Here is a 23,517-nt window from a genome sequence, read left to right on the forward strand (position 1 = left end):
GGGGTGCAGTGCAGTGCAACGGTACAAGCAGGCAGCGCGGTAGGTTGGACTGATGCCAGTTCTCCGTAGTCACTTGTGTTGTATGTAAAGGTGCCGTGTTATGTTACATACAGTATTGAATGTTTATTGTTGTATAAAGCATGTCGGTGTGCGCGTGTGCCCACCGTGTATATTAAGAGTAAGCGGGACAACCGGCAAGACGGGCAGTGCGAGCGGTACAGGTGCAATAAACACCACCTGGTTAAGACCAGGAACCATCTCTGCCTGTCCTATACAGCAGTGTGGCTCTGCAACCCACTGTTAGAATATTTAGAAAATATAAAACCCATTTTGTTGCTTTTTCTGTATTACTAATGACAGGTTTAAAAAATGTATTTTATGATATTTTACAAGTGTACAATTTACTTTAGAAACTGCTGAATTTCAAATGTTTCTCATTCATTTCTTTGGGAAATCACCATACAATTTTCTCCAAGAACACTCTACTATTTGCTTAGGCCTACAATCCAAAGTTAAATCCCTTTATCTTTCTGTTAAGATAATGCTGGCTGATATTTGCCTAATTTATTTCACAAAGCATTGCAACATAGCCCACGAATGTTCAGCATTTTGTGAGCCAACATTTCCATAAAACAATTGATTACAAAACAGAAATTGTGTATCATGGCCACACCCACTTTAAGTATGAGACAGAAATAATTGTTTGATTGTGCTGAAGGGTGTATATGGGAAATCAGAAAGTTCCAATGTCATTAATAAAGGATGACTGGGTAATATATATTGAGTAATATATATTACCAATTGGGTAATATAAGAGTAGTATTACAATAACTATTATTCTTATTATATACTTGAACAAAGAAAGATACATGCCCCTAGACCTAAACACACCAAACAACCACAAGAACATAACTTCATTAATCAGATATGAACAACGATTAATAATTTGAAATACATTATCCATAACAAACATAAATACAAAGCCTATAATCCAAACCAACAGATGATACGGCTAATAGAGGCCTTAATATATAACCAATCGCACAGCCTAAAGGATTCTATTCATTTACGTTTATTTTTATTTAGCAGACATTTCTGTCCTAAGCGACGCAAACAGCACGTTACAAGCATGCGTGCTGTCGAGGACTGGGATAGGCATAAATGCGGCTAAGCTAAGATAAGTTTCCAATTAATGCCGAGGTACACGTGTAAATCCTTTTGGAGCAAGGGCTACACAACAAATCAAGAACTTAATAAGACTATTCAGTGTCAGAAGAGCAACATTAAAAACATTAAATTTAGGGAACATTCAATAACCCTTCTGATATTTTCCGAGATGAACTCAAGTACACTGTTGCTCATTAATCTACATTTGCATGGAATGTGGTGACACCAGTTTACCACAGCCTACGAATTCAAAAGACTAAAATCCCTTCCTGCTGCCCGACCCTTTTATGCATTTAAATCTGAGATTGAAACATATCCTGTAGTAATGCCGGGAAGGACTACTGTGACGTTTTTATATGGACAATGGATAATTACCCAGGTTAATCTACAAATGACTCGTATAAAGTCACAATCCAGATTTAACAGAGTATGAATCCTACATCTATGGTATGTACGTCCTGGCTAAGGCAAGAATAGACCTTGAAGTGCACGGTGGGCGGGATTAGTACTTCTTGTCAATCACCGATTGTCTTAGCCCATTGGTTTTATATTTGATGCCCGGTGGGTTAATTCGGATGGTAATTGGTGGCTAGGAGAGGTGCCCTCCCCAGTCAGGGTGGTAGGTCACGCCCACCGGAACGGCTCCCTGCAATTTTGGATGAAATGATATGAAATGCAGCCTAGTCTTTTTGACTTTTGTATCTGCAAGTGTTGTTAACAAATTTCCCACTAAACCTGGCATTTTTGGGCAGCCGTACATTGAGTTGTGCCCCGGTAGGCGTCACGGTTCGGAGCACCAAGCAAGGCATTTAACCGAGCGAGAGTTTGGGGAAGATTGGCGAGTGGGAGGAGGCAACCCCGGATCTCTTTTTCCGCATGATCGTTTTTTAAAAGCCCCTTTTTCGTAGGCGGAGGACGCGATCCTACAGTAAACATGTGGGGAAGCCAGTGTTTCAGCCGCGGAGAATCATGGTTGTTCGCCTGACGTTTTATAAACGGGTACAGCATGCCTGGTGGGCTACATAGTTAAGGCCTGGGGGGCTTTTTCCATCTGGAAGTTTCCTCGCTTTAGGTGTCTTGTCAGCCCGGTTTAACCCGGGCTAATCACTTTATTGACGCGGGATAAACACTGGATTTTTTTTCTATCGCGGGACCATGAACGACGCGGGCTTTGTACACATCCTGCACCTCGGATGAGGAATTTTTGCAGGGTTGGCTGATTTATATACATTTTGCAGCTGAATGATTTGTCACTTATTTATTCATTCATTCCCAAAGCAGAATCTCTTATTATGTGTACGGGATTGTTGGTGAGCTAGCTGGCTGTCCCATTTCCATCCGCGGCTCTCAGCAAAAATGATCAGCTGGAGGCGGTGGCGGCGGATATCCTTCCTCGCCTTCGTCTTTCTCTTCTCCATGTCGACGTCCTGCCTCTACTTCATTTATGTGGCGCCCGGGATCGGTGAGTGATCACTCCGACAGCAGATCCATACGGATGCATTGGCCCGGGTAGGGCTTTGCGGTCGTGACTGTGATCTGTTACAATCGGTGAATTTATGCATTAATCCCGACCTTGTTTAGCAGAGTCGGATCACCCATGTTACAATTTGAAATCCGTTAATGTATTAATTGCCCCTTGATGGCCCGGCTCTTGTCCGGAGAGTAGGCGACTCCACGGCGAAGAGGGGAGCCGCAGCCTCCGCAACTCCCAGTCCCTGCGGCATTTCGCCGGCCGTGAAACCGTGACATGTTTACGGCCATAATACCAGCGGCACTCAAACCGAACTGTGTTTAGTCACTGTTTACCTATACTATCGTGAATTTGCAAGCTCCAACAATCAAATGAGTTTTTTTTTTTGTATGCAAAATGGTTTTTAGTGCGAAACGCCTGAATAGGTAGTGTGACGGAATACAGCAGATAATCAGATATAATCCCTTATTAGGGAACCATAATGATATGATACAGACGGAGAAAATGTGTGCGGCGTTTGTCTTAAAACCGTAAAACGCTACTCCGACCCGTCTGTTTTGTGAAATGTCAAGATTTGCAATAAATACTGGAGGCGTATCAAATAGCTACGCCAAGCTTCACGGCAACCTGTTCCTCAGCCCACCTGGACACCCGTACCATCTATCGGGTAAACTTAGAACCGGCAGCTGTAATTGACAGTAAACCTACAATTTACGTTTTTGTATCACAGACGTTATGCTTGTGTGTAATTTTGCGCCAGAAGCACTGTTAGTTTTGCAAAACTTCGGTGCTAAATAGTGGATTGCTTCTAGGCAAATGAAAACTGAACCCGCAGATATTCAGATCATGAAAGAAAAATAAGTGAAGCGGCCTCGTAAGCTGTTTGCTTGAAGCCTACTTCAAATTGTACACTATGCAGATATTTCAGATAAAGTGTCACCGTGAAGGTGTTTCTTCATCAGAAGCGGGTGGCGCGAAACAGTCATGTGGCAAGATCGCTGTTGCTTGGTGTAAGTAAGCCTCAGGACAGCGTCTTCTAATAAATGATTCAGGAAAACCCGGTTTGTTTTCCTTAAGCAGTTCCCAGCCATAGTAGCTTCCCTTAGTTTAATGTATTCTGTATTTAACAGCCGTTCTGTTTAGGATTATGTGTGTTACGTGTCCAAATCTAGTTACACTTAATCCACGATTAACTTTACAGTTTTACCTAACGGGCGTCTCTCTCTTTCTTTTTTTTTTAAACGGGGTCTTTCTGCCTGTCTCCCTCTTGCTGTTTAATGTTATGGCAGATTCCTTAGAATAACCTCTGTGCCTCTGTTTCTCTTCAGCGAACACCTACTTCTTCATGGTGCAAGCCCAGGGTATGATGCTAAGGGACAATGTTAGAACGATTGGGCACATGATCAGATTGTACACCAACAAGAACACCACTGTAAATGGAACTGGTGAGCTCCGCTTTTTCTCAGCTGGTCTTAATGTTTTAGCTGCACTGGTCTCTCTCATCACTGTGGTAAACAATGGGAGCTGTGATAGGTCGGTTCATTATTTTGGGTTTAGGGCTTCATTTTAAAAAAGGATAATCCTTGTCTGTTATAGAGAGAGACCAGATAAAACTCTAATTCTTGTGCATACAGTGAAGGCTTGTTTCTTGTTTTTCTTCACTAAAGATTACCCTGATGGTAGCAACTCCAGTGAGTACATTGCTCAGCCAACAACCTATCTTCCTGACAACTTCACGTATGCCCCAAATCTCCCATGTCCCGAAAAGTTCCCAACTATGAGTAAGTGTCCTGAAGTTTAACCCTCAGAAACACTGTACATCTGTGGACATGTTTGACATGTTTGATGGACGAACAAGGATCCACCAATACAGCTGTCAATGTTCTTTCAGATAATTAATTGTGTGTTAGAGGTAATTGAATAACTAATTGAGTTAAATTCATGAATATCGGCTGTAAGAACAAAATGTAATAAATTGACCTTTTTTTAGATTGCACACCTACACATGGTGCATTTGTGTCCTCTATCGGATCACCAACATATTGAACGATGAAATGGTTACTGATCATTGTTGGATGGGCTTTTGTGTTTTTGTATTGTTAGAGGGTCCTATCGAAGTCAATATGACCGAAGTCCTGATGGAAGAGGTGGAACTAAAGTTTTCCAAATATGCAGATGTTCAGTCTGGGGGCCACTGGTTACCCAAAGACTGTAAACCACACTGGAAGGTGCACTTTTCTATACAGGATTTGATGCTTCAATGAGTTCTGTTTGAGTTGTTTTGATTACAAACTAAAGGAAACAGGTCAAGCAAAAAAACTTGCAATTAGACCATTATTCTAATTGATTAGTTTTCTATTGCTTCAAAATGTTGCATACCTCATATTATCTACAGTATATGTAACTTATGTTTCTCCAAAAGCTGTATCTTTAGTTTCCATTTCCCCATTTCCTTTCCCAGGTAGCCATACTCATTCCCTTCAGGAACCGTCACGAGCACCTGCCAATCCTCATCCGCCACCTGGTCCCCATGCTCCAAAGGCAACACTTGCGCTTCGCCTTTTATGTAATTGAGCAGGTGTGTAAAAATGATCTTTCATGTTGCAATAGTCAGACGTCTTAAAGTAGCTTAAGTATAATCTCGCTGCCCAATGAAGAAAGCGTATCTCCGAAAATCCATTATTTCAGGGGTGTCTGAAAATACATTTTCTCAAAATCTAGTTTGCAAAATGAATCTAGAACAACATAAGGAGACACGCTTGGCAGCACAAATGGAATCCTATCTTTATACAGTTAGTCTTCAGTGAACGGTTTGTTTTAATTGGATATGGCTTGGAATCAGTGAGGCAGTAGGGCAGTGGTGGCTTAATGGTTAGGGAAGGGAAGCACACTTGTAATTGAAAGATTTCAGGTTCGAATCCCCGACCAACAAGGCACCACTGAGGTACCCTGAGCAAGGTACTGCTCCCCGGACGCTGAATTAGCTGCCCCCTGCTATGTCACATTGTCACATATGGGTTTAATGCATTTCGTTGTTGTGCACTGTGCTATGGTGTGTCAGTGATGACCACGGATCACTAATTAGTTATGTTGTGAAAAATAGTCCATACAAACATCGATCATGAATACATATGTTAAGTAGTACAAAAACTAGTTAAGTTGATTACTTGATAAAACATCTTTTCATTGGTTATTTAGATGTCTAATGCTAATGTCATGTTAGCACGTGGCTGTGCATGCATGCAGCTGTGAGGCTATTGACTGTGCTGCTGTGTGTAAGACATCTGGTGCATGTGTATAATGGACCGATTCGGTATTGAAAATACTTGAGACTGACAGGCTGGTCTGGACAAAGCACGCTGAAAATTGGCCAGCCAGGGACCAGAATTAGCCAATCAGTGTGTCTCTAACATTTTATCAAAAGCCTAAAAACACAGCAATGATTTAAAATTCACTTCCATTTGCTTTTTGTGGACTAACTGAAGCCATGTTGCATTCAGTGCCCCTCCACGTACTGTAATTCATTGTATTTGTGCATGTCTGAGTGCATGGTTGCTTTGGCTCACTACTTCCAAATATTGATGGCCAAAATGATGCTTCATGAACCATTTGCTGTATTTTCTAATCCTACTAGATGGTGCTCTTTCTTCAAAAATGGACTTAAAGCATGCTTTAAGATAAACCAAGAGCACCATCTAGTGGGGCCAGAAAATACAGCAAGTGGTTCATGATTCGTCATTATGGGCATCGCTATTGCCGACTGGAAATCGACACGTTGGTGTGTTTGGCGCGTTCAGTTGAAGCGGTTAATATGCGATTCTCGTGAGACTCATGAGACCCATAGGAAATGCTTATGATGTAATCTATTAATGTATTGCTATTTCTTATTTAAAATGCATATAATTACATTATTGGCCACTGGTATCACTGCTTTTACTTTTTAACTCGTTTCGTTTGGCATAAATTACTAAGTTTTGGAGTCGCATTCCCCTAACCCTTTTTTCCACATTGTGTATATGTATTTTAGTATACAATTCTAGTGAATGCCAGGTTTCTCAGAAACACATTAGTCATGTTGTGGCGGGACTGACTGTACATGGTTTTAATCGGATGATAATGAAACGCAACAAACTCATAAATGTAAGAAGGGGAACAATGCACAACCTTTATTCATATATTTTATCTTGCTTTTCTCGATGTGCTGTCTTCTGTAAGTGCTGTATATCTGAACATTCCATGTTCCTCCTAGGGCTGTCGCAGTATAATCTCGATCACATGGCACACTTGCTGTAATCACTAGGGCTTTATATGACCGGTGTAAACATTTTGATTGGACGCCAGCTTTACAGTACTATAGGTATGTGTACTTATGCCCACAGTTTGGTAAGCTGATTAGTAGTATGCCTAAAATATTAATGAGTGGTGTACCCAAAAGTTAGTAATCTGTATAAATTCGGAGTATCCTTAAGTTTAATAAGCTTGTCGGACTTTAAACTGCAAAAAGTACTGCCACACTACCAACATCTTTATTACCTTATCTGCAATACCTTGAAAAGACTGACTTGTCCCTTTCTTCACCGCCAGTTCAGTGCTTATAAGTCACTTCCATTATATACCAAAGGCAATTATTATGTGGCGTGCTCTGCTGACCGAATTTATTAAACATAAGGATACTCCAAATTTTTACAGATTACTAACTTTTGGACATCACAATATGCCTATATGCACAATATGGTACAATATTTTAGGCGTACTGCTAATCTGCTTACCAAACTTTGGCCGTAAGTAAATGTCCATATAGTATTCAAAAGCTGACGTCCGGACAAATGTTTACGCTCATCATATAAAGGCCTGGTAATTAATGAGAGTGCACCATATGATTGAGTTCCTCCTATGCAGAAGTGTCATTTGTCAACATTTACCTTGTCTATTGCCTGTAAACTCACATGTTTACATGGGTAGGACAACTGTTCTCGATTTTAGCCCAATAAGACCCTATAGTGTGTCAGAATTGGATTTATCCTCAATTCCCTGTGGATTTTGAGGCCTTGTTTCCCCATAACACTACATTTACATCCTCCCTTCCCATCCCTCCCAGACGGGCACACAGCCCTTCAATCGTGCCATGCTCTTCAACGTCGGCTTTCAAGAGGCCATGAAGGACCTGGACTGGGACTGCATAATTTTTCATGACGTTGATCATATCCCGGAAAATGACCGCAACTACTACGGTTGCGGCCAGATGCCGCGCCACTTCGCAGCCAAACTTGACAAGTACATGTACATGTGAGTCTGCCCTGCCCTCTGTTTTCCACAGTGACAGTGAGCATTGATTAAACCTTTTGTTTCTGTGGCTCTTTTGTTGACATTGCGACCTTTGACTCGAGGGAATGCTTAAATTAGGCCACTACAAGACACAGGTGTGGTAAGTCTAATAAGAAAGTATCGTCATGGTGATTTAGAGAGTAGAAGTGTTGGTTGTGTTAAAGTGATAGCTCCAGAGTTAGGGTTTGGATTTGAAATATAACTCTCACCTCCTGTTTGTGTAGTTGTCACGTTGTGTTATTCCTCGACACCTACCAACCTGTTTCCTAAATGTGGTACCTCTAATGTGTCTAGAGGAGCTGAAATTCCCTCAACGACAGTCTGGTTTTTGTTAGAAACAAGCAAAAAAACAAACTGTTGAGATATACATTGATAAATAAATACATCCCCCGTTTGTTTTGTGTACCTTGTGATTGCCTGGTGGCTACTCCCTCATGCCAGGTTCACCACAGCCCTGCTTTGGATGAGTGCTTATGGAAATGGACGACTTAAAGCACCGCCTGACCTTACCTTTACTTTACATAAATAAATGCCATTCTTTGCAGCAGACCCCAAGTGTATATTATAGTATTAATATTGACCCAGGTGAGAACATCCTGTGTCTCAGGCCTGACCTTTCAGCCTGATGTATCTGCTTGCAGATGAGTCTGCATGGATGTGGGTCTGCAAGATCTGTCTCCAAACTCAGTGTTTTGCTCTTTGAAGTTTATGAAACGGTTAATTTTTTCTTAACCGAACTTCACAAATGATCCATTTTTAACATGTAATGTGGTTAATTCCACAATTAATTTTTAGATTTGATTTGTACAGTGGTACCTCGGAACGTGAACTTAATTCGTTTCAGAAGGTTGGTCGAGTTGCAATTTGGTCGAGGTCTAAGTTGAATTTCCCCATAAGAAATAATGTAAATGAATATATTCTGTTCCAGACCTCCAAACGATTGCCTGTTTTAACCTATCTACCTACCTAACTAATGATAAAAAGCATTAACAATATCAATATAAAACTAATACACAAGAAAATGCACAAATGCCAAAGTAATAAACATGTAATAAATGACGATTTATGAGCACTTTACCTGTACTGAGGTGAGCTGATGGCAAACTGGAGGTGGCAGGTGGAGAGGAGGAGGGATGGAAGGGTTATTGTTTGGAAGGGGAGATGCGTCTAGATCTGGACAAGTTTAAGCAGGTCTGTTTTGTTTGGTTTTTGGTTGAGTTGCAGTTAGTTTTCTCAAAGGACCTGTTTAAGGTCCAGATTGGTAGAGCTGAACGCGTCTCGATACAAGTTTTTAGCAGGAATGGTTGCTTTCCAAAATTTCTGTCCAGGTACAAAAAACATTTAGCAGACCCATTCGACTTCTGAGTTTGTCGAGTTAAGAGGCATTTGAGTTCCAAGGTTCTACTATATAAGTATAGTAAATATTTTTTCCATAATCATTTCATGTCTCAGTCATATTGCTGTGTATACCTATTTTATATATTTCTTTTCCTGTAAATATCACTCCCCGAGTTGCATGTTACATTGTATTGTATCCGCTGTGTGTAGTGACGATAGACGTATTTAATTCTGTTTTATTAAGTTAGCTGGAGACCTGGGCTGTACTGTTGGCTGGTTCTTCCTCTACCACCTTCAATGTTCGGTGTGCAATTATTAATACATGCAGCCATGTGTCATTTTCCCAGAACTGGTAAGACGCTGTGGCTCTGTCTGTTTCAGACTCCCATACAGCGAGTTCTTTGGGGGCGTGAGTGGGCTGACGGTGGAGCAGTTTCGGAAGATCAACGGATTCCCCAATGCCTTCTGGGGTTGGGGTGGAGAGGATGACGATCTCTGGAACAGGTTTGTTATCTTACAGACAGTGCTGACGACTCGGCTATTCACAGTTTTCTAAAATAAAGTTCAAGATTAAAGCTAATGATAAATGTTATGGAGATTAAATGTAATGTACACTTGTACCTTGTGTTTCTTCACTGGGATTTTGGTTTTATGACTTTTTAAAAAATCACGTTGCATTGTTAGTTTTGATTATTATTAGCGGTCCAACGCTTGAATTTGACACTAGTCTCACTTTTCCACTTCGGGCTGTTCACCTTACACGGATCAGCCAGACAGTGGTGCTATAACTTAAAAACAACTTGAATACCTCGTGGATAATAATGGATGAATTTGGTTGGTCAGAAGTAAAATTTTAATGTAAATATTCTTTTGTTGACAATGGAAAAAATGCCCCAAAGTCCTTCCCTTCCTTGCCCTCTTTTGGCAAATATGCTAATAGCATAGCTTGTGTTTTGATGGAACTATTGGGCTGTCACCTTTCAGTTTTATTGGTTTGCATATGATTTCCTTCCCCCTCCGCTGTCTGAACTGAGCTAGCACTGTGGTTTTCAGTCATCCTGAAATTTGTAAGCACATAACATTGCAGTTTTGCTATATTTTTGCCACAAGATGAAGGAAGTCCGGTATGCCGAAATCTTGTTAGAAATGGGGCCAACTACAGGCCACATTGTCCATTAGGTCAAAGCCTGAAATTTCACATAACTAACAGTCATGCTGGAGAAACAGTTAATTTCGCAGGCTGCATTGCTGTAATGTTGTACAAGATGCCTTTTTAGCTCCTAGACTATTTTGTTTCCTGGTTAATTTGGTATCTGTGGGATTAAAATGCTTTCATACAAATGAATCCTACAGATTTTCATGCCATATGGCTGGAGAAATAGCTAATGTTTGCTATTTGGTGTTTTGATGCCATAATTGCACATTATTACGGTCATTATGATGAGTAGCATTTTTGTTGTGGCTGTTTTCAAATCTTATCTGCATGGTAGCTACGTCCTACTTAGTTATTTTCAGACTAATTGCATTTTTTTTCTTAAGGTGAAATCACAGGTCACGCCCCACGTCCCAGTCTGCCACTTCCGGGCACTTCAGCTTTGTGGTTTTCCATTTCAGAGTGCATTTTTCTGGGTTCAATGTGAGCCGGCCCGATGGCGATATAGGAAAATACAAGTCGATCCCACATCACCATCGAGGAGAAGTGCAGTTCTTGGGGAGGTGAGTCGTTCTTTACTGGGCCTCAGGTCAGAGCTTTTGAAGAGATGCGCAGACATACACTCTTTAAAAAAGCACATTTTTATGACATAAGAGTAAAGGGCACGGCAGTATTACACATTAAACCAGCTTGAACTGCAATATCTGTGGTAGTGATAGATAAGGGTGAAATCAGGCTTTGAAATGGAGGGTGGGACTGCCAGATGCTCTGTCTGTGACTGGTTTACATGAAGTGATTCAGTATGGTAATTAATAGGAAGGGGGCTGAACCAGTGACTGAAGGCACATGCAATTGCTTCCTCGTCTCTAGCTAATGTCTCAAAGTGGCCTTGTAAAAAGGACAAACCCTAATTCTTGCTCGTTCTGCTCTCTTCAAGACAGGCTTGCACGGCTTGGCCCTGGAGGGACACAAGGGGTCTGGCCTTCGTTAATTTAACCCTTTAATTGTTCTAACAATTTGGATTAAATCCGCAGATGCATTTAGAGATGCTGGGCTCAGAAACTCTTGTAATCTTACTGGATCTCCCCTAACTCCAGCCATACATGTGATCCTCAACTAAAACACTCATGGTCCTTCGCTGTTACGTACTTTAAAATCCCATGAGTAATCTAATGCATGAAGGTATTTGGTTGACCCGGGCGACAGGCTAACAGCTGTGTATCCCATAAATCTCTGGAATAACATTTACTTTCGTGTTTGTGAGGCAGTGCTATCGTAGTTTTGATATTTAGATTTTTTTTTATATATAGATTTTTACATCAGTTTCACTTGAGATCCAGTTTAATTTTAGTTTTCAGTGCCATTGTATTAATTTTTATATTGGAGATATGTTTCTATTTATATATTTGAATTTAGTAATTTTATTTCAAAGGAAAGGCTGAAAGGTGTAGAGCTGTTTGTGTGTCTGATCTTTAGAGAATCCTACATGAATGCACAATGCACTCATCACAATCAGCGTGTTAGGGTTAGTTGTTTTATATATATATATATATATATATATATATATATAAATAAATAACAACTAACCCTAACGAATGTGAACATGGTTGTTCCTCTTCTCCTTCTCTGCCAGGTATAAGCTTCTGAGGTACTCCAAGGAGAGGCAGCACCTGGATGGTCTGAATAACCTGAAGTACGTTCCTGAGGTCACTTTGAGCAGCTTGTACAAGAACATAACAGTCAGCCTCTCGCCAGAGCTGGCTCCCATCCCTGACTACTGAGCCGGGGCTCTGTGAAGGGACTCTTGAACCCCAAACACTGAAGATGTGGGTCAGCAAGCCAGTTTCAGGCTCCGGCTCCAGAGCAGAGCATAGCTTAGAGGAAAAATGGCCTAGTTACCTTAATTTTTAGGAAGACTCTCCCAAAGGGGGAATTCAAGGCTTGTATAACTGGGTGTGTCTGTCTGTCTCTCTGTCAGAGTGTGTGTGTGTGTGTGTGTGAGAGAGAGAGAGAGAGAGAGAGAGAGAGAGTTTGGTTGCATGATGAATGTCCACGCTGGCTTACGACACTAGAATCTACATTTTGACAGAAAATTAGGGGCGGGAACGAGCTCAAACTATTGTTTTTACTGCAAAGCCTTAAAACCTCTACAGCAGTTTTTCCCAATCCGGTCCTCAAGGACCCACATTGGATCCATGTTTTTGTTCCCTCCCAGCTACTGAGCAACAAACGTGGACTGTCTAAAGGGTCCCTTAGGATCTGATTGTGGAAACACTGCTCTATAGGCTCCCCCCCCCCAGTAGAACGCATAATGTTGCCATAAAGACCAACCAATATCTTGGTACTACTATTTTTTTAAGTCCTGTTTGTGTTCTGCAAAGGATTTTCTTTTGATATGTGAAGCAAATGTACTAATTGTTTTATATTTATATTTAATATGTTAACTCGTTTTACACAAGTAGTCCTAGTCTCAAACCTCTTGCTCCTCTGCCTGTGTATCTCAGCGTCAACATAGGTTGCATGACAGCAGACGTAGATTCAGGCCTTAAATTATTTAGCATATTACATTGATAAACTCTGCATATGCGAATAAAACCTTATTTTGGCAGCTATAACTTTTTCGTTTTGGCAGATTATACACATGACCTAAGTGGTAGGTTTGTTTTCTTGGGGTGCAAAATTTTAACAGGGTTCGGAGTTTTGATTTAACTAGCTTGCAGTATCTTCTGCATGCCCTTGTTTATTGAAAAGTTGATTTTTTTTTTTTTGTCATTTCAGATTATTTTTTTATAGAATGAGTGTGTGACTGAGTGTCTCTTTTTTCGTCTATTTATTTTGATTTATTTTTAAATGTTTTCGGCGGGCACTTTAGTGGTGCTGCTTTTGCTCGTCCCGACTTGGGCACAGGGTCCCTTTCTTTGTGCCATTGCTGCTAAATGCCAGAATGTTCCTCACATTGATTCTTGTATGTTTACTTGTGTTTTTGTTGTTATTTTTTAAAATATTGTGTGCAGTTCATACAAGACTAAAGAGAGCCACTGTGAGCTCATTGGTGGCATTGTTCTACAAGGGGTGCTATAATTGGGGACACGGTGACTAACTATTCTTAAGCACTACAAGTAAATAGTAAGAACTCAAATCTAAACATGTGACTGGCCCATGAAAAGGGTTGTTTTTTTTTAAATCGGATCTTGTTGAGGAAATTCTGGTACTTTTAATATTTATTGGTTTTGTGGCATATCACAAGAAAAGAGAGCATGCTCAGTACAGCTGGTCACTGACCAATCGAAGCATGGTCCTAACAGTACACACACCGTTTCCCGTTTCCATGACGTTTGTGTGACTAGCCTGCATTGCAGACAGGATGGTCTAACCCTAGTGTCACTTTCACATCAGGTTTGTCTGGTGATGTATGCATGTCAGATGGACGAAAGATTAATATGTTATGGTTTGTTACTGATGCCAAATTTCTTAGTTTGTAGTGCTGCCTCAAGAGAATATAATAATAATAATAATAATAATAAAAAACTATATATATACTAATTGTAAATGAAGTGAATAGACTTCTGGTGCATATGGTGATGTGGGATTTTCAGATTATTTCTTTCTACAGTTTTCTAGATTAAGCGTGAACATTCCTGCTTGTATGTTTGATTCGGATTCCCTCATTTCAGGTGGTATGCGTGGTGAGACGCTTAAGTGTCTCATTGCGTTGTCATGGTACGTTGTCTTAGTTTAATTATTTCAAAAAACACAAGCTAGGTGTTAAACCTCTTTAAGCGTGCTGTATTACAATGAAATTCCCGCTGCGAAGATCCAGTCTCCTCTCCTTTGTCCCTTTTTTAAGGGATGATTCTTGTTGAAGTTGCACCAAAAATAGTTTGCACACATTGCTAATACACAGTTCCTGAGTTTTTTTTTTTTTTTTTCTTTTTTTAAAGGTAAATGTATTTGCCATTACAGTTTTGTAATGTTATTATGTTTTCAGTATTAAACTGTGCCTTGAGGTTTGACTTATTTTTAGTTTCCTGTTTAAATATTTTTCACTGTGTCCATTTTACATGATGAGTTGTGGTTTGAGTTTAAACTGCAGTTTGGGTTCACTGCGCTAGACATATTTTTTTAATCAGGAGTTCCACGGTAAACGTTTTTGAGATGTTTGAGTGGTTTAAAGAAAATGAATACGTGTAAGTCTATGTTTACGATATATGGGTTCCTATGTTTTAGGACAAAAAACTGACAGTTTGGTTAAAGGAAAAAAAAAAAAAACCCAAAAAGCCAGTTTTCGGTTTGTCTGTGATGTCATGCTCTGTATTGTTTAATTAAAAATGTTCATTGCTGAGCTCTTAAGCTTTGTCAGGTCAATTCTTTATACTCAAATTCCCACTATAGATGGTCATACTAACCATGTGTATGTTACTACAACCCCCCCCCCCCCCCCCCAAAAAAAAAGAAAACATTCTTAATTAGGGAAATGCATTTTATTACTACACAACTTTTCAGCTTCTCTGGATGTTTAAAACACTGCTACAATGAATTGTGTGGGCTGTTCGGATCCTTCCCCTTTTGTAGGTTTGCAATATATCAAAATCTTCTGTCAGTTGGGAAACATTAATGCAATTTCTCACCGAATATATTCTACCGAATATAATCAGCCTGCTCCCCTCTAGCCCTCAAAACCCAAAGTTCTGTTCATTTCTCTTCTTGAACAGACTTGTCAAATAGTTTGTGTTCAGGAAAGTCTTAAACAGATTACAAATGGGTGAATACACCTCTTTGTCATTCACAACTGTTTATGTGTCTACCTAGCTAAATTTTCAGTAGTACTGTTCAAAAAGTTACGTTTTAAATGGCAGAGAAATGCTCTGTCAAATACCACATTTCACTTTGGGATACAATGTTCAGCTGCGAGAGAATTGCTTACCATTTATTGATATATCTCCTTTCTTGTTTGGACTTAGTAAAAAAGTCCAAGTAAAAAATGACTATTAAATAATTACTAATTAAAAAATTAGTAAAAAAAATGCTATTAAGTGGGCAGAGATTTAGAAAGTGAAAATGCAGGACATTTCTTATGGTAAAATTTAAGAAACCATCTGTATGTTGCCGTGACCCTCTAGGAGCTGTAAGGTTACATGGAACCTTCTGCATGGAAGGGCACAGCCCCAACCGTGCAGCTTCGGCTGTGTGGGGTTTGGGGCTGCTGCTATGTTTATTTTGAGAGACAAGGGTTCGATCCTGGCTGGTCAGCTGTTCCCAGCATGATGAAGGCCAGCATTAGGAAGACCTCCAGGTGGGGAATGTAGGCCATGTATGTGCCTTTTTATCACGGCAGTCCTTGAACCTTTGAGATGACATCATTGTAGAGTGCCTAGTCACCCAAGAGGCAAAGGCCTATCAGCAGGGGTAAAGCTGGAAGTTTGGGGCCCCCTTGCTAGTATTGGCAGTTTTGCAGAGCGGGTGGGGATGGTAGGTTTTGAGCCCCCTATTAAATGCTGAGCCCTCTGATTCTGCCTGGCCATCCATGACCCTCCTACACCCCTGTCTATTGATGAGGTTCTCAGAGCTACCTTTGTTATGGGAGACCAGTGGTGTTACTAATGCATCTTTGCTTACTGTTTGGGAGATGCTGATAGTCTTCAGAGAGGGTCTGACAGGTAAGCAGTGTGAAATGCAGAGAAAATGCTGAGATCGAATTGCACCACGGGGCCATAGTTTGTAACTGACATCTGCCACCTTGTGGCATAAATCTGAACTTCTACCTTTCAGTTGGTTGCTGCTAAAACCTCAGTTTTTAAATTGTTAGCATTTTAATCTGCTTTGGGGTAATTATTGTAGGTGTGGGAAGTGCTCCAAGTATTTCATACCTTAGATTGGTACCTTACAGTCTTGGAAATGTTTATTTTATTTGCATGTTAAGTTCTCATTAAAAATAAAACACCCATATGTTCCTGTGTTACTGGTAAACGTTTGACTTATTAAGGGCTAGGGAAAGTGGATTTAAGTACTTTAAATTCTCATTTTAAGATGATACATTTTTTGATGGGTGTTGCAAGTAACACCCTGCTGAAGCGTTTTCTGGAATGCCCTCTGTATGGCTGGGAGAAATTCCAGTTGAGAGTATCTGTGAATTTTTAAGAAAGTCACTTCTTGAAAGGTAACTTGAGCTTACATTATAAGCCAGTATATAAGCAAGTAGTCCAAACCTAAAAGGATTGACTAAGAACAAACATACCTGTCAGCTTTGCAAGTTCTTGCTTGCTGGTGCTGGGTGTGATCAGTATTTCCCCTACAGGCTGATGTGACAGTAACTATCAGGAATGATGACTGGTGGTTAAGTGTGTGGGGTAAAAGTCATTTAGTGCTCGAAGTTACTGTGAACAGTGACGCCCTTTTCTGTTCATGGGAAAACGTCAAGTGCTACAAACAATAGTGAATTATTAGTAGAAAGTACATAGGGAAATATTATGAGGTCTGCTTTGCAAAGATTATATTTGAGCTGAAGATGAAAGCAACCCAATCCCTGGTGCAACTGTCTTCCAAAACCCATAATTGTCTGCCTATATATAATTGAGTTGCTGTCCTCTTGACTTACAATGGAGATTTTTTTAGATGACCATTACTTCCAGTTTGTGGTCATGCTTTTAATGCACATTGTTAGGTTGTAAAGACACTGAGGTAAGTATCTCATTCAGGAAGACACATGGTGAGAGAGATTTCACACCTTAAGTGATGATTTAATAAAGGTTTTGGGAAAACATATGTGCTAACTCTTCATCTTTATTTTGCGGAGTATGTTCCAGAAACACAACGCAGGCATTCAACATACTCAAGTTTTCATAAAAAAGATTTATTTTGATTGCGACTGGCTTAAAAAAATTCAGATTATTGATAACATTTTACTTGACGGGGCAGAAATATTTAGTAATAACCTGGCTACTACTGCAGTACAAATTATGAACAAATCATGAACAAAAATAGATGCTACTTAAGATGTTATGATTCATTAATGAACAAACATGAGATCCGTATTTCACTTGTTATTCATTACTTATTCCTTGAGTAGTTCCTTTAGGTTTGCAGAATTAAAGGTTATAGTAACAAATGTAGTTACTGCTTGAGATAAAACATGCATCACGATTTATTAATGATGAATCGTATGCAATTAAGAATTAGTTTGTTGTTAATTAATACATAAGTAATAGTATAATACTATATAATTTGTGACCTGTCAAGTAAAGTGCTACCAAATTACTTAAAAAGAAAGGACTTAGACTGATCTATACATACATTTTATGCAGCATGTTTGTTTTGTGAGAAATATAATCATTATATTGTAGTAATAACAATAAATCTTAGTCTACATTTGTTATAGAAACAAGCATGTAGGAAAGGACATGGGGGAAAATGAGAATGCAATGAAAATGTAAAGTTCTAAAGTCACAAGCTTTTAAAAAAAATCTGTAATGTTATTTATGAATGATTTCATAGTCTTTAAAATCGTTGTGCCAGTTAGTGTCATTTGATTATCCTTACTGTACTCTCTTTTTTCACATGTCGCTCAAGTTTATGTGTAAACCACATTCCTGTACTTGGTGTATTATTGATAAAACAGGCTTTGTACATGTTCCAACTTCTCTATGCCATGTGAATGATGAAACAAACCTGTAGTAACATGAATGTTCCAGTAGGGGGCATGCATGTTTACCGGGTTAATATTTTAGTACAAGACTTGCTTCTCTATATTAAGCTATTAATATATACTTTATATTAACTCCTGCTTAAGCACAAGCTCTGAAAGTTAACCTTGACATGCCCTCCTGCAGACCCTGCCTTTCGCTCCCTACCATGGAACACATTCTTGATTCCAGACCCCTTTTTGTATTTTAATCCCTCTGCAGAACGTCCCATTGTGGAATCCATGAATAGAAATTGAAGCCTTTCATATATTCTTCCCTGCACCAGTATAATAATAAAGGTATTTTTTATGGCTGAGAATGGCCTGGACAGAGTTAAGTTGCAATGCACAATATTATTACATTTTGGATTCCCCTGTAATAAAGGCAAACTGGGACTGTCTTTTAAAAGGCATAGAAAATGACACTTGTGTAAGCAGCAGTTACGTGTTGTATATATGTACAGTATGTATATGTGGTGCGTGTGTGTATGTGTGTGCGCACGGCTATATGTGTGTGTGTGTTTATGTGTGTGTGTGTGTGTGTGTGTGTGTGCGCACGGCTATATGTGTGTGAGTGTGTGTGTGTGTGTGAGCGGGTATACCTATCCTTATCGGGACACAATGTCTCCATAACGTGATAAATATCCGTTGTTTTTCCTTTATGGGGACCGGTTTCCTGGTCCCCATAAGGGAAAACTCTATTTTATAAAAACCGGAGACTGCTATGAAAAAAACTAAAAATGCAAAAATTGTATTTTGCTTGGTTACTTATGGTAATGGTTAGGGCAGGGTGGGGGTTAAGGTTGTCATAGTTAGCGTTAGCATTTTTCCCATAGAAGTGAATGAGCAGGCCCCATAAGGATAGGAATACCCTACAAGTGTGTGTGTGTGTGTGTGTGTGTGTGCGTGTGCATGTGCTTAATGTACTGGATAGGCTTCGGCCACACGCCCCCGCGCGTCCAAGTCCAGCAGTTGACTAATGGTTCAATGTAATATTATGAATATCAATATGTCATATTTCTACATACACATTCACTGTGTATTGCACTTTTTAGGGCTTAGAAGCTTTTTGGATGATTTACGTTTCATCCCCTTTTCAGGTTTGCTGTGAGCATCCTCTTCAAGGACGTTCTGTAACCCATCATCATCTGCTCGATTCTCTGTGGATGCAGACTTTTCACCTTCAGGCACACTTACTGTGGCCTTTTCATCCAATTCTTGGTCGGGGCTGTCAGAACTGTCCTCTGAACTGATGTTCTCTGATTCTGATGATAGTTGGTCATCCCCTGATTTGCCAACCTGTCTTGTCGCTAAAGCAAGAAGAGCTTCAGCATTTACTTGTTGGAAACTAGTTTCAGACTCTTCAGACTCTGATACATTGTCCTCTGTCATTTGGTCACCAATAACTTGTTTTAATGCTTCTGTAGTGTCGGTGGGGTAGTCTTCTTGTTCTAACATTTGTTGAGTCAGCAGCGTCTGTTGGGTGTCAGAAATTCCAGGTATCGATTTCTGGAAATTTTGACTGCACTCTAGCTCATGTTCCTCTCCTTTCTGTCTTGAAACTCTGATGCTTTCTGGTTCTGCTTCATCTTGCACCATTACATTAATTAGTGCTGATGAATCTTGTTCCCTTGCATGACAATCACTAACACGGTCCTCCAGGGAACTTATTTCCATTTGGTCCTCTTGGGAGGACACTGTGGTTGGTCTTGACTTGTCTTCCTCCACCATTTGTTCATGGATTTCTTGAATCATGTCAGTATCTGAGGTGTATGAAACAGGTATCTCTCCCTCTGAACTTTGGCCAGTATTAATGCACTCTTCTAAGACATCTGTTTTCTCCTTCTTCACAAGATCTTCATTAGATGATTCAGGCGTTACTCCACCTTCAGAGGCATTTTCAGCTAGCGTTTGTGTTAGCATTTCATCTTCTACAATAACTTCATGAGACTGAGGTTCAGTCTCTGCCATTTCTTCTTCCGTAATTTCTCGAGGAATTGATTGATTCTCAGAAATAATGTCCTTTCTGCTAGCTTGTAGATCAGACTCTGACATATCTTGTATTTCCACACAAGAGAAACAAACTCCCTGATTGACCCCTTCCATATTTTCTTCTTGTTGTATTGTTCCTTGCAATGATGTCAGTTCGTCATTTACCACAATTTGGATAGAATCAATGCTAGTCTCAACAGAAAGATCAGTATGTGATTTTGGTAATTTTTCAAATTTCAACATGTTTTCGTCCAGCATATGGCCAGTAATTCCTTGGTTCTCCTCTATTTGTGAAACAGATAACTCACTCTCCTGAGACTTGGGACTCAACATTGACTGATCTTCCATCATCTTAGAATCAGTTTTACTTTCAGTCTCCAAGTTTTGCAAGTCAGTTCCTAACACATCCATGTCCTCTTTTGCAAAAGAAACAATCTGAATCTCTTCGAGGTCCTCTTCCTCTGAGTTGAGCAATTCTGTGTCCTTCATCCCGTTAATGCTATGGCAGATATTTTCAGGCATTTGTGACAGATCTTTAGAACATATTCTTAATTTTGCATGTTCTAATGTTTCTACGTATTCATCCCCCCCAATCTGCCTAAAGCCTTCTGGAATTTTAATTATATGAATATTATTTGAAACAGAAGCATCTCCTTCCAAACCCTCCCTAGTAATAATGTGCTCTTCTAAAACATCCAGTGTCTCACCCTCGTTATTAGATGATTCAGATATTTCATCTTCTACAGAGGCTATTTCATCTAGCTCCCTTTTCTTGTTCTCATTTTCTTCTTCTTCTATTTCTTTTGGTTCTTCAGAAGATGTATCATATCTGTTTTCTCCCCTCACAAGTTCTTCAGTTATTAATTTACTTTCCTCCTCCACTGGATGAGAAGAGCTGCCCAGATCTTTAATAGCACCTATTATTCCTGAATCAGCTATATCATCTGCTAAACTCTGGATTCTTTCTTGATTTTCCTGATAAGTAGAACTGATAGGTCTTTCTAGCTGAACCATCTGATCATCTGACCAGTCATCCTCTTTCTTCAAATGCTCCATCATGTCTCTTTCAGTTGAGAGCTCGATGTCCATAAACACCGGCTGCTGTGGTGTGCAGATGACCCTCCCCTGCAGGGACCATTCTTCAATATTTGACAAGCCTTCCGGCAATACCTGCCAGGTCTTTAATTCTCCTTCAGGGCGAATGATATCCGGGGACTCTGGAACATTACCTATTAGAACAAGGCCTTTATCTGGTTCAGCAGTGGCCTCTTGTACCACCAGACCTGAAGCACCCTTTCTCTCAACCAAAACAATGTTCTCTTTCATTTTTAGGGCTTCTGGGTGGCCAGGAAATATGACATCTGGAGAAGCAGGGCCTACCAGTACTCTCTCCTCCTTCAGTATCATGCTATCAGATCCTGGGGCACGATCCATAACATATATGGTCTGCATGTTTGGATCTAAGGGCTGTTCCGTAACCAGAATAGCATTATGAACCTGAGGTCCAACAACATACTGAGTGGTTTGTAACACAGGGGTGGTGGTGTAGTACACAGGCTGCTGTATGATGTATGGTTGACAAGGTAGGGTTGTTACATAACTGGCATTCACAATCTTCTCTACAGGACTCAATGGAGATGGTGTGTGCTGCTCAGCAACAGTGATGTACTTCACTTCACTCACAGACTCTTCAGTGTCAGTTTGAGGCTGACTGCAGATCTCAGCCAGGGTCATGAACTTGGGGTCCAAGTCGTCCAGGAAGCTGAGGTCATTGTCCGCCTCGGTGCTGCTACAGCATCCTACTGATCCCTCAGGTGAGTCACCACCTTCGTAGCCGAATGCTAAAAAGTTGTCATTTTGGGCTTCGCCATGTGTTGCATAATTTGCCTTCTGCGAAATATTGAGGAAAATACAGCAGTTAAAATTCCAAGCTTTTTCTAATATTGGCACCATATATATATTTAAGCTTATGATATTGTCTGGAAAATGGTTATGCAAATAACCAAATTTCAAACTCAAATGCTTGATTTATTTGGCTTTTAAAAAGATATTCACAGATTTATTTTTAAGAATCTATTGTGAGAGCACTGCTTTTAGAAATGCGTGTAACTTGCCACGAAATACAAAACAACATGCTGTATATGATAGACCTCTAAGCTATAAAATATGTGGAGTTACTCACCTGTGAGTAGTACTGTTTAAGGAACGCCTTAGAGAGGGATATTTCGTCAAAAACATCGCCATAATGGTTTGAAAACTCAGAGTAGAGGAAACTTCCAGATCCATGATTTCGGTCCATCGTCCCTCTCTGAACTCCATAATCAGTCTCAATCAGTCCTTTTTTGATGGAATCGTACCATCCCTGGTTATAGGTGCCATACAGCTTATTATCTGTAGTCACCAGCTCACGAGTTCCTTTTGATATCAGGTCAGGAGCACTGAACAGCGGGAGTTCCTTTAAAAACAAAGACAGTTCATTCTGTTCAAAACTTGTCTGAACACTTTGGAAACCACCGACAAGATTTTGAAATATTTGATACTTTTGAGACATCAGTACTGTGCCCAGTTACCTTGTCATCCCCCACTTGCTCTGTATGGTATGGAATCAGATATTCTTTAGCGCTAAATGTCAAATCCCCCAGAATGGCACCACTGGCATCATGCCCACAGGTACAAAACAGCAACAGGAGCAGTGCGACTAAGGATTCAGTGAGGAAGGAAATTTCAAATGTAAACACCGATCTGAAACAAAGGTAGACTTCCTTTGTATATAGAAGCCTTATGTTGTGAAAAATCTCTTTTTTTCAGAACATGCAAACGTGAAAATACTAAGCATCATTCAAAGAGTTGGTGTCATAACTAGAGGTTATTGGCGGTTATTTCTTGTATCGATTAAATAATAAACAAGCTGAGGATTCGCCTTCTGGAGTTTATCAATTGTTTCTGCATCCCCTGAGTTCTCCTAGTCGAGTCTACAAGGTCTCAATAAGGTTTGCAGCGTTTCCACAGAAGAATCTTACTCACGTAGTAGTAGCAAGGCTCCTAGAAAAAGTGCCCATACTCCAGGCATGGATAACTTAGCGGAGGATGCTCGAGCTTCACGGATATTACAGGACTCCATTTCAGTGCAGGTGCAAACCTCCAGGTGAAGAACCTGTTTGTCAGGACAGGCCAGACCTTGCTTGTCTTTTACTTCCAATGTTACCTGCATGGAGCCAGGCCATAGGTTGGCACGGGGCTTCAGAACAGCACTGGTGTCTGGAAGAACATGTAAAGAGACAATGAGGGATGCCTAGAATGTGACTATGATGTGCTTAGAGCTACTCCCCACATCTGCATGCTTTTTTAATGAAAGTAAAATAGTAGTAAGAGCCAGCTTCTGAAAAACCCTGA

The 23,517-nt window shown here is 40.1% G+C and overlaps 2 protein-coding genes across 4 annotated transcripts in view; one reads left to right on the forward strand and one right to left on the reverse strand.

The window, feature by feature from the left end:
• Positions 1-1,754: 1,754 nt before the first annotated feature.
• On the forward strand, positions 1,755-14,804 carry b4galt6 (UDP-Gal:betaGlcNAc beta 1,4- galactosyltransferase, polypeptide 6). 2 transcript variants are annotated; one of them, XM_049004098.1, is made up of 9 exons: positions 1,755-2,629; positions 3,967-4,083; positions 4,306-4,419; positions 4,742-4,866; positions 5,100-5,216; positions 7,737-7,924; positions 9,683-9,805; positions 10,916-11,017; positions 12,088-14,804. In XM_049004098.1, the coding sequence occupies exons 1-9, from the start codon at positions 2,524-2,526 to the stop codon at positions 12,233-12,235; spliced, it is 1,140 nt and encodes a 379-aa protein (XP_048860055.1). In that variant the 5' UTR covers positions 1,755-2,523; the 3' UTR covers positions 12,236-14,804. The 2 variants fall into 2 exon arrangements, with proteins under 2 accessions (XP_048860055.1, XP_048860132.1); XM_049004175.1 differs by lacking the exon at positions 1,755-2,629 and adding an exon at positions 2,648-3,648.
• Positions 14,805-17,283: 2,479 nt separating this feature from the next.
• Positions 17,284-23,517, reverse strand: part of LOC125725492 (desmoglein-2-like) — a 28,040-nt gene continuing 21,806 nt past the window's right edge. For both annotated transcript variants that reach the window (XM_049002511.1, XM_049002476.1), the window contains exons 11-14: positions 23,149-23,382; positions 22,695-22,822; positions 22,307-22,579; positions 17,284-22,014 (exon numbers count right to left, since the gene is read on the reverse strand). In XM_049002511.1, coding sequence (XP_048858468.1) covers positions 19,165-22,014; positions 22,307-22,579; positions 22,695-22,822; positions 23,149-23,382 — 3,485 coding nt within the window. In that variant the 3' untranslated portion in view covers positions 17,284-19,164. The remainder of the gene's footprint in view (positions 22,015-22,306; positions 22,580-22,694; positions 22,823-23,148; positions 23,383-23,517) is intronic.

This window comes from Brienomyrus brachyistius, chromosome 1 (genome assembly GCF_023856365.1).
Source record: "Brienomyrus brachyistius isolate T26 chromosome 1, BBRACH_0.4, whole genome shotgun sequence".
Lineage (NCBI taxonomy): Eukaryota > Metazoa > Chordata > Actinopteri > Osteoglossiformes > Mormyridae > Brienomyrus > Brienomyrus brachyistius.

What these genes read in the sequence shown, in the direction of transcription:
- b4galt6 (XM_049004098.1), top strand. Translation starts at nt 2,524, where the DNA reads ATGATCAGCTGGAGGCGGTGGCGGCGGATATCCTTCCTCGCCTTCGTC. An exon ending in ACTGTAAACCACACTGGAAG is followed by an intron (nt 4,867 to 5,099) that starts GTGCACTTTTCT and finishes TTCCTTTCCCAG; the next exon opens with GTAGCCATACTCATTCCCTT. An exon ending in GAAGTGCAGTTCTTGGGGAG is followed by an intron (nt 11,018 to 12,087) that starts GTGAGTCGTTCT and finishes CTTCTCTGCCAG; the next exon opens with GTATAAGCTTCTGAGGTACT.